At 30.5% G+C, this 13849-nt stretch overlaps 5 protein-coding genes across 7 annotated transcripts; 2 read left to right on the top strand and 3 right to left on the bottom strand.

Annotated features, from left to right (window-relative positions):
* Positions 1–512: 512 nt before the first annotated feature.
* LOC128881285 (sorting nexin-12) lies at positions 513–3180 on the top strand. Its single transcript, XM_054132205.1, has 4 exons — positions 513–837; positions 1646–1741; positions 1838–1962; positions 2053–3180. The coding sequence occupies exons 1-4, from the start codon at positions 673–675 to the stop codon at positions 2156–2158; spliced, it is 492 nt and encodes a 163-aa protein (XP_053988180.1). The 5' UTR covers positions 513–672; the 3' UTR covers positions 2159–3180.
* A 157-nt stretch (positions 3181–3337) lies between these two features.
* LOC128881280 (uncharacterized) lies at positions 3338–6125 on the bottom strand. Its single transcript, XM_054132201.1, has 4 exons — positions 5531–6125; positions 5205–5387; positions 3949–5122; positions 3338–3842 (listed from the first exon to the last, which is right to left on the bottom strand). The coding sequence occupies exons 1-4, from the start codon at positions 5726–5728 to the stop codon at positions 3760–3762; spliced, it is 1638 nt and encodes a 545-aa protein (XP_053988176.1). The 5' UTR covers positions 5729–6125; the 3' UTR covers positions 3338–3759.
* Positions 6126–6446: 321 nt separating this feature from the next.
* Positions 6447–8009, bottom strand: LOC128881281 (cyclin-Q). Its single transcript, XM_054132202.1, has 6 exons — positions 7849–8009; positions 7553–7686; positions 7373–7470; positions 7074–7292; positions 6766–6996; positions 6447–6681 (listed from the first exon to the last, which is right to left on the bottom strand). Exons 1-6 carry the CDS (start codon positions 7884–7886, stop codon positions 6586–6588), a joined length of 816 nt encoding a protein of 271 aa, XP_053988177.1. The 5' UTR covers positions 7887–8009; the 3' UTR covers positions 6447–6585.
* A 1198-nt stretch (positions 8010–9207) lies between these two features.
* Positions 9208–11108, bottom strand: LOC128881638 (alpha-methylacyl-CoA racemase). The gene is made up of 5 exons (XM_054132901.1): positions 10852–11108; positions 10621–10762; positions 10366–10509; positions 10046–10292; positions 9208–9977 (listed from the first exon to the last, which is right to left on the bottom strand). The coding sequence occupies exons 1-5, from the start codon at positions 10957–10959 to the stop codon at positions 9470–9472; spliced, it is 1149 nt and encodes a 382-aa protein (XP_053988876.1). The 5' UTR covers positions 10960–11108; the 3' UTR covers positions 9208–9469.
* LOC128881639 (RIP-like protein) lies at positions 9938–12867 on the top strand. 3 transcript variants are annotated; one of them, XM_054132903.1, is made up of 4 exons: positions 9938–10079; positions 11227–11346; positions 11447–11684; positions 11822–12867. In XM_054132903.1, exons 2-4 carry the CDS (start codon positions 11230–11232, stop codon positions 12154–12156), a joined length of 690 nt encoding a protein of 229 aa, XP_053988878.1. In that variant the 5' UTR covers positions 9938–10079; positions 11227–11229; the 3' UTR covers positions 12157–12867. The 3 variants fall into 3 exon arrangements, with proteins under 3 accessions (XP_053988878.1, XP_053988879.1, XP_053988877.1); XM_054132904.1 differs by lacking the exon at positions 9938–10079 and having other exon boundaries at positions 11083–11346; positions 11447–11495; positions 11592–11684; XM_054132902.1 differs by lacking the exon at positions 9938–10079 and having other exon boundaries at positions 11083–11346.
* The last annotated feature ends 982 nt before the right edge of the window (positions 12868–13849 follow it).

Here is a 13849-nt window from a genome sequence, read left to right as displayed (position 1 = left end):
CCTATTTCAGGCATATCACCAGTAACTACAGCAACTGATATATAATCAATTTTTAAATGTTTTTAAATAGCACCGTTCTTTTCATAAACCATACGATATCTAGAGTCGACGTTGAACTATCAGTTGATTCTCCTATACTTTACCAACAAAGTTTGTTCATTAATTTCAAGTAATTATAAGTATATATATCCTTGGCGAGATTATCGAAAAATAATAAAGTTTAATTTAATTTTTCACAATACATACAAAATACAACGAATTACTCATCGATAATCTTCTGGAGAACGTAATACAGATGTCCAGGGAGGCAGTTACCAGTGCCCCGATGTAACTTTCAACTTAGTTTGTATGAAAAATTACGTTTGAATGCGACAATGGAGTTTTGTTAGTTAACTACGTTTAGTTTGCCTTCTTTTTCTCTCTTACTTCAGCGCCCCTGGCAAAAGGCGCCCAAGAGATAGTCCGTAGAGTCAGCCCTGGAAATACGTAGCACGATTCGTAAGTTTCCACTCTATCTCCACTAGCCTGCACCATGACCACGGACGTAACACATGAGAACGAATTGTGTCAAGTTTCTCACTGCTGTCATTTGGCGAACTCACGTTATCCACCGTGTCGGATTTATTTTTTAGCTGACTTTTAAGTGGTTTATTCAGTTTGTAATCGAAAGGTATGGCGGATACGACCGTAGACGCGACACGTCGTTTAAACGTTAAAAAACAAACCCTGGACGACGCTTATGCAGCGCCTGCAAATTTCCTCGAGATTGACGTGATTAATCCAATCACACACGGCGTCGGCAAGAAACGGTATACCGATTACGAAGTTCGCATGAGGGTGAGTAAAAGTCATCCTCCCGAAAGAATTATTTTCATCTGTCACATCGCGTCGAGTCTTCGCTAATTACTATCGTCGCATTGTCAAACTTTCTTTTTGCCGCTTAAACGTGACATATACCTGCGTGGACCTTTTGCGTCTTAAATTTCGTACAATTTTCAATGGTTTACGAATATTTTAACTTTATTTTGTTTCCGTATTTTTCGTGATTATCTCCTTCTGTGGAAAACGTACTGCATTGCAGTCGATGCTTGATCTCGATCGCAATATTGTTACATTCATCGAGATACTTAGAGGCGGCATCTGATTGTTGTATATCTGCTTATTTTACGTATTAGATGTAATTTTTTAGCAATTTAGAAAATAATTGTAGCTACGCCGACGATAATGATGGACAGTAACGATTTCGTTATGCACGGCAATCACATATATTATGGGCTGTGGCTGCTATCTGACTTTCAGTGATAAAAATATGCAGATACACAAAACGTGTGTGCTCTTGGGTCCACTTATTGAACTCAGATTAACGTACGTGAAATATCTTTCGAAATTTCAATAGCGAATAATACATTTACACAGATGCAATTTCTTTTTGTTTCAAGTTTACATCTAATATGTTAGTTGATATTGAAATTTCGTTAGAACAGCTTTAATGCATTACGATGTTTCATTTTTATTGCATTGTAATGAAGTTAATAAAGTTGTGAAATACCAAATAAACAAATCATTCATTTTAGATAATTACAATTTGAATGTGTTTACAAAATAATAAGTTCAGTAAACTAATGAGATTACATTGTTTTTCCAGACAAATCTCCCAGTTTTCAAAGTGAAAGATTCAACAGTAAGAAGGAGATATAGCGATTTTGAATGGCTCAGGAATGAACTAGAAAGAGATAGCAAGGTTGGTTGATGGATTATATATGTTCATATAAATTTGACAAATGTGAAAATCAAACAAATGATAATATTATACAAATTATTTGTTATGAATTTATAGATTGTAGTGCCTCCATTACCTGGAAAGGCTTGGAAACGCCAAATGCCTTTTCGAGGAGATGATGGTATTTTTGAAGATGAGTTTATTGAAGACAGAAGGAAAGGCTTAGAAGAATTTGTTAATAAGTATGTATAATAGAATATTCTTTAATGTAGTATAAAGTATATTTAATGTGAACAAGTTTTTATATGAAAAATATTTCATTAATATTTCAGAATAGCAGGCCACCCATTAGCACAAAATGAACGATGTTTGCACATGTTTCTGCAAGAACCTGTAATAGACAAGAACTACGTACCTGGAAAAATACGTAATACATAAGTTACAATAAGACTTATCGCAAGTATATTTTCCTCCCAACCTTCGATATTACAGTCATATTTGAGTGTGTTAAAAATTTATTCTAAAGTTTTTATCAGATCCTTCCATATTTATGCAATATTTAATCGAGCTTTCAATACTGTGATGTCAAATTACAATACTTATTTGTGAAAGTATTTATGTTTAAAATTAAACATTTGGAAGGATCTTCTTACTAAGCATCATTATTAGTCACTGCAAAATATAATAAAATTTTTTCATTTGTTTTGTTTAAAGGTATTATAATAGTACTGGTTTTTTATGCAAAAATTTATAATTTGACATTTATCACTTTCAGAGTTTGCAGAGTAACAATTGTATACAACAGTTCAATTAATATATAAATATATGAAATTTATAAATTTCAAAATATGGCTTACAAACGAAATATCAAGATGAAAACTATTACAAGTTGTTCAGTAGAAAAATAATAAGTAACTCTTCTGCATTTTTAAAGTAGTTAGAATAAAATTGTTTATATATTTGTAGTGTCATCATAGGAATATATTTTGACATCTAAAAAAAATATAAAGTAAAAACTTCATCTTTCGCTATACAGTTTTTTACTGGATAACTTGTAAATAGCATAAAGATTTATTTGTAAACAGTGCTATTGCAAATAGGTAAATAAGATAAATCCAGTTATAAATGGAGATAAATCTCTTGAAAATTGTTTATAATTTGATATTCTCTACACGAAGAAATGTTAAAAGTATAAAATTTACTGAACATAATTCTTTGTTTATTAATGATAAAGCATATATAACTAAGGCGTTTTGAATCTCCTTGTTATATACTTCTTGTTTCATTGTGAGAATAGGATACAAGGATAAGATTGCTATTGTACTGAAATCAACAGTAAAATTAATAACTTGTACGTTGTGTTTTTATATTCTTTAAATTTATATTATAAGCATCACTTCAAAGGTTCATAATTATCAAAGGGACTGTGTACAGGGCATAGATTAAACTGTTTTACCGTTTTTCGTTTAAGTTATACTTTATATTACAAGAGAACTTTTATTACGTGTATTTCATTACTATAATGTACATATATTTATGTGTGCGTTTATGCGCATGCATATACACTCACATATAGATAGAAGTATTGTATATCAATATAAATAATAAGCATAACAAAATTGAGACTGTGACTTACATACTACTTTAAAGCTTCGATGTTTGGTAAAAAAATTATAAGAATTTCTACTTCGTTTAAAAAAAATATGTAAGGAACTTATGAAACAGAGAAGCAGTGCCGCTTATTCAAGATGCATTGCTTTAACGGATATTCATGGAAAAATTTTATATTGTTCTTCAACAAAATTTCTATACGCAAAATAGTTATCACGCTTTCCCATTTATACTGCATTCTTTCTGTATACATATCTTTGGACAATCAATATTCAACATACTCCTTTATTGCATTTTTCTCTTTAAAATAATATGTACAGTTTCACTCTTCGTGTGGCTCCGAATTTGAAATCTTTAAAAGTCTACATTAGTAAAGCGATAGGAATACTTTCTTTCCCCTCTTTAATCGATTAAAGTAACTATGTAATTTATAAGTATACATCCTGTTTAGTTCTAATGAATTTTTTATTTTTGAAGTATGTTTCTATATATTTGCTCACGCAGTCTGGCTCTGAAAAATAAAAAGTATATTGGATGAAAAAACATCTATATTAATTTTTACATTACTTCGCTACTATCATTAAATCTTTAATAAAATATATTACCGCAATACTAACCAGGAAATGTATTCTCGATAATGAGCATATCGGCTATGTGTTTTGCAACTAATTTAAAAAGTTGTCTATCCTTAATTCGTCGTTTCTTATAAAATGGCATTAAATGTTTTACAATCCATGGGGCTATTCTCTCCTTACACGCAGTTAAATGATCTTCGATACAAATCGGCGATTCTGGCATCGTTTCTTCGTCGTCAGATTCTCCAAACAATTCAACAAATTTTTGTTTTACCCGTCCATATTTTCTGTAATTGTTCAAAGACAATTCTGTCATTTTCGTTTTTAATTTCGATACTTGACATACACGTTCAACGAACCAAATACTATTCGCTCTGCGTTTCTGTTTACTTTCTGGGGTTTCAGGTTCTGGTAACACCGATTTATTAGCTTCTCTGCTTTTCATCTCCTTATAGTAACTAAAACTATACTTTCCCGTACTTATATTCGATTGTTTTACAGTACTGCTTTTAACAAGATTTGACTTTGTACCATTTTTACTTTCGGATATGCAATTTTTATCATTGGAATTATATGGAAGGAGAGAATCTGTTTCTAAACATATTTTATTTATCTCTTTATCCATGTTAGCTTTACTAACACCCGAATGTTTTTCAATTAACGTCATGAGATCGCTACTATCGTCGCTATCGCAAAACATGTCTTCCATGTGTTGTAATAGAGAGTCCTGAGAATTTTCATCATCATTTTGAATAATGGATTGGTTCTGTGTAATCTGAGTACTCGTATCATCTTGCATACGATTAAAAATATTGCAATCTTGAGTTGTCTGTTCGTCGTCGAGTTCCATTTTATTAGTGGTCTCTTCGTCTGACTCATTTTTTAATTTAGTATCTTCCATATCATCAAAGCAAGTAGAATTTACAATGGGTGAAGCTGTATCGCTGTAACCACAAATTTCGGGAGTATTATTTTGAGTTACAATTTTGTTTGTCACATCCTCCTCCTTTTTGATAGGCGACATTTGCCTCTCAGAGGATAGTTCCTCGCAATTAGATGTAATACAGATACTTTGAATGTTATCAGCTCTTTCTAACTCTGCCCATGAATTCATTGTTTGAACTCCAATGTCTACTTTAGTTGGCGGGGTTTCTAAAACTATTACTAATTTCTTATAAGTTTTCTTGTCTATGGTGTGAGACTTAACATCTGAAATCTGTGTACATATATATAAGCATCTTAACTTCAATTACTAATCGATTTATTACATTCCATATAATATTGATGCTTAAACTTACCAACTTTAACATATTTTGCCTATACAAAGTAGCTTCTAACGAAGATCGAACTGCATATAACTCCATTTGATTCGCACACTTTTTCAAGCGATCGCATGGAATATCCTCATTTTTATCTTTATAGCAAAGAATGTAATTGGTGAGTAAACATTTATGAAGATACGAAAAATACACAGAACGGACCTGTAATACAGATAATTTGTTGATATTAATTCATTTTAATTCATTAATCTGCAAACTGTAAACATCTTTCGATTTCATCATTTATGAACAATTAAATCAAGTTTAATACATGATTATTTTTTTGTATAAAGAGAAAAACATACCGTGGTAGTCAGTCGAAGAAATTCATCGTTAGGATCAGTGGGAAAATGTAATTTGTTTGCTGAAAGAGATGGTAATGATATTGACAGGAGATTGTTAATATCTTCGAGGCTACTGTCATCGTTAATGTCTTCGATATTGAATTCCTCTCGTTCTTTTTTCAACGGTAACGATGTGTCTATTTGCTCTATCGTCGTCATCGTGTTTTATAAAGTGTCATTAAAGTTTTGTGAAATTATTTCAAATTTCTCTTGCACAGATCACGTAAATATTCACCGCGCAATAACGTCATGTTCAATGTTCTTATAAATCGAACGTGTATTCACGACGCTACGAAATAAGCAAGACACGAGAATCTTCGTTAGCATTCGAATACAATAAATAAACAACTTCTGGTAATCAACAAAAGTATTGTTTATCATACATATATACAATAGCAATAGTAACAACAATAGTAAATTGCTAACGACTAACTTCACGCCAATCGAAAGAAGTTGTATTAGGACGCGATGCAGAATGCTTCTCACAGGATCAATCACATTTAATTATATTCATAAAAAAACATTACCAAAACAATGTTATATTTTATTTAATAACATTCTACGAAAAAATAACGTTTAAATAATTATAACTTTCTTTATTCGTGTAAGATTTATTTACGTATCATTATAGATTTTTACTCGTGCTTCATAAATTTTATTTTCCGTAAGATTTCTTAATTACGAAATAGAAAATATATATAAATTTCATTTATTAGAATTAAACTTCGCTAGTGTATGTTTTCATTTTGCTTTATTTCAGAGGGATATCAAGGAATTGGATGGGTAGTATAAATATTGAAAAGCATGTTTAGGGAATCACAAACTATTTATATTTTTATTAATATATTGTTTATTAATTAAAAGAAACCATCAATGGTCTGGAAAAAATACAAAATACAGGATCTTGATTTATTTTTGTACTCTGTCATTATCAGTTTTTCATGAGAGGAATGCCAGAACTGTGTAATATACAATGAATCTGAATGTTTTATACATTAAGGATAGATTACAGTGCATCAGTTATCTCTAGTTTCTGGTTCTTCGTCGTACGCCGCCATAACTTTTTCCATTATTTCCCAAAGCTTGTCTCTTGTCAATTCCTTACAAAAAACCTAAAAGGTAACCAAGAATTTATGATTTACGTGTGTAATTAATTTATTATGGTTACAACCTTGATTATCACTTTTAACACTTACATTAAACCAAGGCTGTTGATCGCATTCATCCATTAACGGTACTACTACGCCGTAAATTTGTAATGATAGATTAATACAAGCAATTGCTATTAAATTCGGTGGATAATCAAGTATAGCAGGGGAATGATGAAAATCTTGCAGGAGTGCCATACTAGTCTTGGCAACAGGATACTTAGACCATTCCTCTTCTCCAAACCATGCTTGTAAAGATCGTAAATAATGCAACATATACTAAAATGATAAAATTTAAATATTTAATGTAAATTTTATTATTAATTACCACAAATAAAAAAATATTTAATAATTACTTTATGTGGATGTACAGGAGTTACTTGAAACTTTAGCATACGCATAATTAAAAGTTCTGCTTGAACAATCGCGTCCCTCATACTCCAATACTGATCTCCTAATTCTAATGGTTGGGATCCTCTGTGCAGAGTACTGTAAGATACATTCATTACATCTCTTATTTTTAGATTATCATCCTTTACTTTTCCTGCTAAATAAAGGCAGGTGGCAGCAATTAGCTGAAACATAGATAAATTTACGTAAATGTTAATTATCCAAAATGTGTGATGTCCATAAATAATGTTGACAACTTATTTACATAATTATCGTAACCTCCAGGAGCAGCATCCTTTAAAAACCTATGATATAAAGTTGCAGCTGTGGCGATAGTTAATGGATGGGCTTCTAATTTTAAACCTACAATTATTAAAATCATGAATATCTGTGTTCGAGATGCAATTTAATTTTGAAATGAAATTATAATAAATCATAAACTCACCACACTCGAATATAAATCGCGAAACTGTAAAACTATCGGTACTTTTGGTATAATCGATAGTTATACTTTTTTGTAAAGTATTTCGCTTTTCCCGTTGCATAGCTAAGACGTCGATAACATCTTTCATTTTGGAACTGTAAAATAGACAATTGAAAAATTCAAAATTATATTCTTATATCTTATTATATATTTACTGCGAAAATACATGTTATAAATTGCGGACCGGCAATTTGCTAAATGTAATCACAAAGACTCTTCCGTAATATTATTCTGATATCTCACAATCTTTAACTTACCTTAAGGTTTCCGTACTTGTGGGCTCCGTTGGATTCATTTTGATAATAATATAAACAAATTTGTCTATAAACAATTAAATCTACTTGGTTACAGATCACAACAACATTTATCTTCCATACACCGCAAGAACCGATATTACCAACGTTCTAGGAACACTTTCACTAGCTAGAGACTTTAATGTCAGCAATAAAAATTTACTAAAAATTATAAACCATTGCAAGCAAATACATAGATTGAAAAATTGTAATTCGATTGTTTATTATTTTTCTGCAAATAATTTTCCCGGTATAAAGTTTGAGTCTATAGGAACATTCGAAGACCACTGTTGTTACGATTTCGATTGTTAGCAAAAAATTAATAAACAATCGAATCAAGCAAGTATTGTCAATGTCAACTACACCTACAGATCATTTTTTGGTAACGAAACGGTCACCGCTATTTATTCGATTGTTCATTGCCTTTCTACAAACAATTTAAGGACCTTATGTAAATAATAAGTATAGAAAATAATAAAATGGTTAGAGCATGTCTGATTATGCCAAATTTATCAAAATACATGCAGGCATAATAGTTTAATTTACATATAAGTACAAACTTGCGATTCATGGACACGAAAACGGTATCGCCATCTTGCGGTCAGAAGGCCGAACTAATTTTCAAAATATATGTATATATATGACACTATTTACCCCTTAATATCTCATTTTCCTTACAATTAACTTGATAAAAAATTAAATAATGAGCGTAGAAAATAACAAAATGGTTAGCGCATGTGTAATTACGCTAATAAATAATTTTTAAAAATACTTAATATTTGTTTTAGTAACGAGAACTAGTGGCGCCATCGGTGGCAAAACGCCCAAGTTTGTCGAGGAATAGTTCTAGGTTTTACCGCTAGATGGCGCCACTACTTAAAGAATAAATTAAAAGTTAAAAAACCTTATCCTAATTTAATTTTAATACGCTTTAAAGCTCTGCTATACTAGTAGTATAGTTAAATTGTTATTATTTAATTTAATAAAACAATTTATTTAAATATACTGTAATGTCGGTATTTTGACCTTGATAGCGCCATCTAGCGGTAAAACCTAGAACTATTCCTCGACAAACTTGGGCGTTTTGCCACCGATGGCGCCACTAGTTCTCGTTACTAAAACAAATATTAAATATTTTTAAAAATTATTTATTAGCGTAATTACACATGCGCTAACCATTTTGTTATTTTCTATGCTCATTATTTACATAAGGAGCCTAAATTGTTTATAGAAAGTCAATGAACAATCGAATAAATGTGGGCAGTCTGGGACGACTACTCTAGAAACACTTTTAAGAGAGATATATGTAGGAAATGTTTATAAAGAAACCATGCTATGAATTGTTTTCAATCTTACAGTATGTTTTATTGAGCATATATACAAATAAATCCTCTCTGCACACCAGTACAGCGGTGCAGAGAGGAGATTCAGTGGTTTCTTCTAGTAAAAGATTTGGTATAGCGTAACGCTTTTTCCGAGTAACGCCCTCGTCACACTTTTCACCAAAACCCCGCCGATCTATAAAACACTTTCATGTTAAAAAGTACAAAAATAATTACAACAAAAGTTAGTAAGTAACGTGTGTTTAAAGTTTAGAGGATTTCATTCCCTGAGTAACAATTCCAGTTGATATTAGGTTAGCAATTTCTTCTGATGTAAAATTTAATTCCGCGAGAATTTCTGTTGTATGCTCGCCAGTGTCAGGAATCGTTTCGCGCCCCTTTGATTTACCAGAAGTACGAGACAACTGAGGAGCTGGTTTTGGCATTATTAAATCATCTTCCCCAGATATAAATGTATTTCGTTCTTTGTTGTGCACATGATTTGAAACATTGTTTAAATTTAGGAGAGGTGTTACGCAAGCATTTGTATTGTCAAATATAGCACACCACTCAGCCTGAGTTTTCTGTTTGAATATATTTTCTAATTTTAAACGACTTTCTTCAAATTGATCAAATTGCGGAAATTCGTCGATCGAGAGGCCAAGTTTCTCTAAAAATTCCTCATAGAATTGTGGCTCCAGTGCTCCAACACACATATATTGTTTATCTTTTGTTTCATAAGTATCATAAAAATGTGATCCTGTATCTAAACTATAAATGATTAAAAGTTAATTAATACATTAAATGCATTTGGTACCAGTCTGAAACTGAATACTTACATATTCTTACCACGTGGATTTCCCCACAATAAAGGTGATTTTTGAGTTCTATATAACCAACTACCTAAATAAGCACTTCCATCTACCATTGATGTATCAACCACTTGACCTAACTTGCTTTTATTACGTTCAAATAATGCTAACATTATTCCAAAGGCACACATTAATCCACCACCACCAAAATCAGCAGCCAAATTAACTGGTGGTATTGGTTTTTCATTGTAACGGCCAAAGAGAGATAATAAACCTATGTATTATAAAAAGTATTATAAAATACAAATTCTTTGATCAATGCTACAAATATAATAAATTCATATTACCAGATAAACCTAAATAATTAATATCATGGCCAGCCATATGTGCATAAGGTCCCTTTTGGCCAAATCCTGTTAATCTAGCATATACAAGTCCCTTATTTGTTTTCATAAGATCTTGTGGCCCCAAAGTCATTTTTTCCATCACCCCTGTTGAATTGATATTATCTTTTTTTATTTAAGCAATTTGAAAAAACACAAGTTTCTATAAATAAATACTTGCAAATTACCAATTATAATATTATCACAAAAAATACAAACCAGGTCTATATGGATCTATAAGTACATCACTTTGATCACTCAACTGTTTAAATATTTTAGTACCCTCTGCAGTTTTTAAATTCAATGCAATTGATCTCTTTCCATGGCTAAGAGCATCAGGGTGAGCATGTGATCCAACAGTCTAGGAAAATTAAAAACAAACAAATTAAAAACGCAAATTTTGAAAGTATTTCTCATTTGCAGTTTTTAATAAGTCTCTCTCAACTATACCTTATCTACTTTAATAACTGATGCACCAAATTCTAATAATATCATTCCACAAAAGGGCCCCGGTGCTAATCCAGCTAATTCTAATACTTTTATATTTTTTAGAGGCATATTCGTGAGAGCTTATTTACTTAACGAACGACTAACGATGAGTTCATATTTTTGATCGAGTTGAATATATCAAACTGTACAAATCGCATGTGTTAATGAACGCTTTAAACAGACAGAATAAATTTACTGCACTTTACTGGAATTGTCAATGTCGTCTGACGTAGTTGATCGTTGACCCTAGTCCGCTCCTGCTCACTTGAAATCATTTACGTTGAAGTTATATACTTTGCACTATTCATTTTACGTGAAATTTTGAACATGATACAGTGTATGAACGAGATGGAAAATATCACACTAAGCCCAACAATGAAGACAAAATTAAAAAATCGAGAGTGTGTGAATAAAATTAGACATGGATCCCCAAAATTGCAAGAAGTCCTAAGAGAGGTTAATCGTCATTTTATGCATTCAAAGAGCATCGAAAATTTAATTGCAATATAATAATTATGCCTCGATTTAGTATGTTAACAATCGAACTTGATTCCAGAGGTGTCGGCAGAGAATGCGAGAGAATCGGAGACAGTTGTTTAATAGAGGTAGATTTGGTTTAGAAATCAATTCGAAAGATGTTCAGGAAACGTTAACCGAAATCGTACGTAAAGAATTGAATAATATTGCTGTTACGGATCTAGATCCAGATGTGAATCCATTTTCTCAAGTAATCGACGAACCTCTTGATCCAGAGGAAGCTCTAGAACTTGAAAGTGAAATACTTGGGGAAGAAGGTAAGTTCAATAAATCTTTTAACTTATGCATATGTCTATTCTGTATACTTTAACTCTTTTGTACTTACACATACAAATGATACAATGAGTAATAAAGCAGTTTATATCATATTTAACATCTTGTACATTATATACAGAACAATGGATTTTACAAGAGTATGAAAGAATGTCGCAAGAAGAAATTGAATTTCTAGCATTAACAGCAGACCAAGAATTTGCAGAAGTTATTTGCCCTAAGTGTCAAGTGTCTAATCTAACAGAAAGTGTAAGCCAAATAACATGCAAGTCTTGTAACTTTGTATTAGACAGTAGTATGAATTTGAAAAGCTTAGGACAGGTAATAAATAAGTGTGTAAGTACTCATTCTGGCATCTGTAAGGAGACACCTGGTATCTTACCACTTTCAGAAAAGAATAGTACATCTTTATATTTGGTCTGTGATAAATGTTTAACTTTTATTCTAATAATATAAATTATTTCATTAGCCAATTAGTTAATAAATTGTTTGAAATTTTAAAAACTGTAATAAAAATAAGAGTGACTATTTTTATACGATTGTTGTTTCAACATAAACTATTACTAGTAATTTATTAATTAATAAAATATTTAACATTATTTTTAAAGAATCATTGCAACAGCAATGTAAATGACTATGGACATTTTAATGTCTGCTAAGATAATAGAAAACCTATAGTATTTTTATTGTGATAAACCATTTCTAATGTCAGGCAGCATAAGAAAGTAAGAGAAAGTTAATTAAATTTAAATTTTCTTTATGGAAGTAAATTTTCGAATAACAGTACATGAGTTTTTATACGATTATATGATACATATTGTACAAAAAAAACATCCCTTCGTTGATTTGTTTATATTATTTATCACTTATACATATACAATGAAAAATTGTAAGTAAAAGGCATCTGTATATTGTTAACATTAATGGAATAAGCGTCTATAATATGTAAATTTTCTTTTAACGATTATTACAGAAGGTAATTGTAAGAAATTACTAAAGATTGTTCACCGCTTACAACGTTCTGTTATACACAATTATGTAAAGGCAATAACATTGTTACAATATACAGAAGTTTTTTACAGCTTAAGGTCTAATATTTGAACCTTTATAAATGATTTGTACATTATCACATGAAATTTCACATTAAAAATTTCATATTTCATAACATTATTAGTATATAATATATACTTTTAATTTGTGAGCAACCCATTTTTTTTAACTTCGCGCAGTTGATCTTTTTTCCAATAGAAATGTTTTTATTTTCCAAGCATTGTGCTACTATACGAATATCAATGGTTGTATATTCATTATAGAGGGTAATTCGTAATTAAAATTAGTTCTAAAATGTTAAGTCAAATTTAAACTGTATTTTTCACTGCAAAAGGCATAGTTTTCTAACTCCAGTTTCTTATTACAATACAATTTCATGGCACCGGTTCTAGTTAAGGTACATTGAAATATAGTATATAAAAATTTTAAAAGTTATCCGCATTTTGTAACATAAATAATTATTTTGTATGTTAATTTCGGTAAAAGAATATTCAAAGATAGATTTTGCAACATAAAATTATGTATATTTTGATTATTATAAAAATATACCGACAATTATCTTCGGGTCCGCAATATATTTTTACAAATGTCTTCGTCTTAAAAGTAAAGAGAAACATTATTTAACAAGAAATAGAACAATTTCAAAAAGAAAAAAAAACACTAATTCTGTATTTTTAGCGTAAGATACGTTTCGTAAAATATCAACATTTTAGTCAATGCCAAGAATGTCATACTTAGTCCAAAATAAGCATAGTAGAAATTTAATGGAATGGTTTGCTCTACATATTCTCCTTGTTTTCTTTTTAAATATTACGTAAACATGTAGGCAAGTACTACAACAAATTCAATGAGTCAATGAAAAGAGAACAAACAAATTTGTCTCGAGTTTCGTTACCGCAATTCAAAGATGTAATAATTCCTTAATGCTGGATGAACGTAAATATGCGAACTACACAATTATGTAATAAATATAAATGTACTTTCAGTTTGTTAATATTCAATACGAATAATTGCGATAACTCTTATGTAAGAAAATTGTTTTTAAAATATCAGCGTATTCCAATTTTTAACAGTCTGTACATATATATAATATATATAA

This window comes from Hylaeus volcanicus, chromosome 8 (genome assembly GCF_026283585.1).
Source record: "Hylaeus volcanicus isolate JK05 chromosome 8, UHH_iyHylVolc1.0_haploid, whole genome shotgun sequence".
Classification (NCBI taxonomy): domain Eukaryota; kingdom Metazoa; phylum Arthropoda; class Insecta; order Hymenoptera; family Colletidae; genus Hylaeus; species Hylaeus volcanicus.
Note: the sequence above shows the minus strand (reverse complement) of the source record. Positions and strands in the feature narration are given on the sequence as shown.

Coding starts and splice junctions, on each gene's coding strand:
- LOC128881285 (XM_054132205.1), top strand. CDS start 673: ATGGCGGATACGACCGTAGACGCGACACGTCGTTTAAACGTTAAAAAA. Junction 838..1,645: donor ATTACGAAGTTCGCATGAGG/GTGAGTAAAAGT, acceptor TTGTTTTTCCAG/ACAAATCTCCCAGTTTTCAA. Junction 1,742..1,837: donor AACTAGAAAGAGATAGCAAG/GTTGGTTGATGG, acceptor ATGAATTTATAG/ATTGTAGTGCCTCCATTACC.
- LOC128881280 (XM_054132201.1), bottom strand. CDS start 5,728: ATGACGACGATAGAGCAAATAGACACATCGTTACCGTTGAAAAAAGAA. Junction 5,388..5,530: donor TTCTTCGACTGACTACCACG/GTATGTTTTTCT, acceptor TCTGTATTACAG/GTCCGTTCTGTGTATTTTTC. Junction 3,843..3,948: donor TATCGAGAATACATTTCCTG/GTTAGTATTGCG, acceptor TTTATTTTTCAG/AGCCAGACTGCGTGAGCAAA.
- LOC128881281 (XM_054132202.1), bottom strand. CDS start 7,886: ATGAATCCAACGGAGCCCACAAGTACGGAAACCTTAAG. Junction 7,687..7,848: donor ACAAGTACGGAAACCTTAAG/GTAAGTTAAAGA, acceptor TCTATTTTACAG/TTCCAAAATGAAAGATGTTA. Junction 7,293..7,372: donor CTGGAGGTTACGATAATTAT/GTAAATAAGTTG, acceptor TCTATGTTTCAG/CTAATTGCTGCCACCTGCCT.
- LOC128881638 (XM_054132901.1), bottom strand. CDS start 10,959: ATGCCTCTAAAAAATATAAAAGTATTAGAATTAGCTGGATTAGCACCG. Junction 10,293..10,365: donor TAATTATTTAGGTTTATCTG/GTAATATGAATT, acceptor TATAATACATAG/GTTTATTATCTCTCTTTGGC. Junction 9,978..10,045: donor AATCCACGTGGTAAGAATAT/GTAAGTATTCAG, acceptor AATCATTTATAG/TTTAGATACAGGATCACATT.
- LOC128881639 (XM_054132902.1), top strand. CDS start 11,218: ATGATACAGTGTATGAACGAGATGGAAAATATCACACTAAGCCCAACA. Junction 11,347..11,446: donor TGCAAGAAGTCCTAAGAGAG/GTTAATCGTCAT, acceptor ACTTGATTCCAG/AGGTGTCGGCAGAGAATGCG. Junction 11,685..11,821: donor TGAAATACTTGGGGAAGAAG/GTAAGTTCAATA, acceptor CATTATATACAG/AACAATGGATTTTACAAGAG.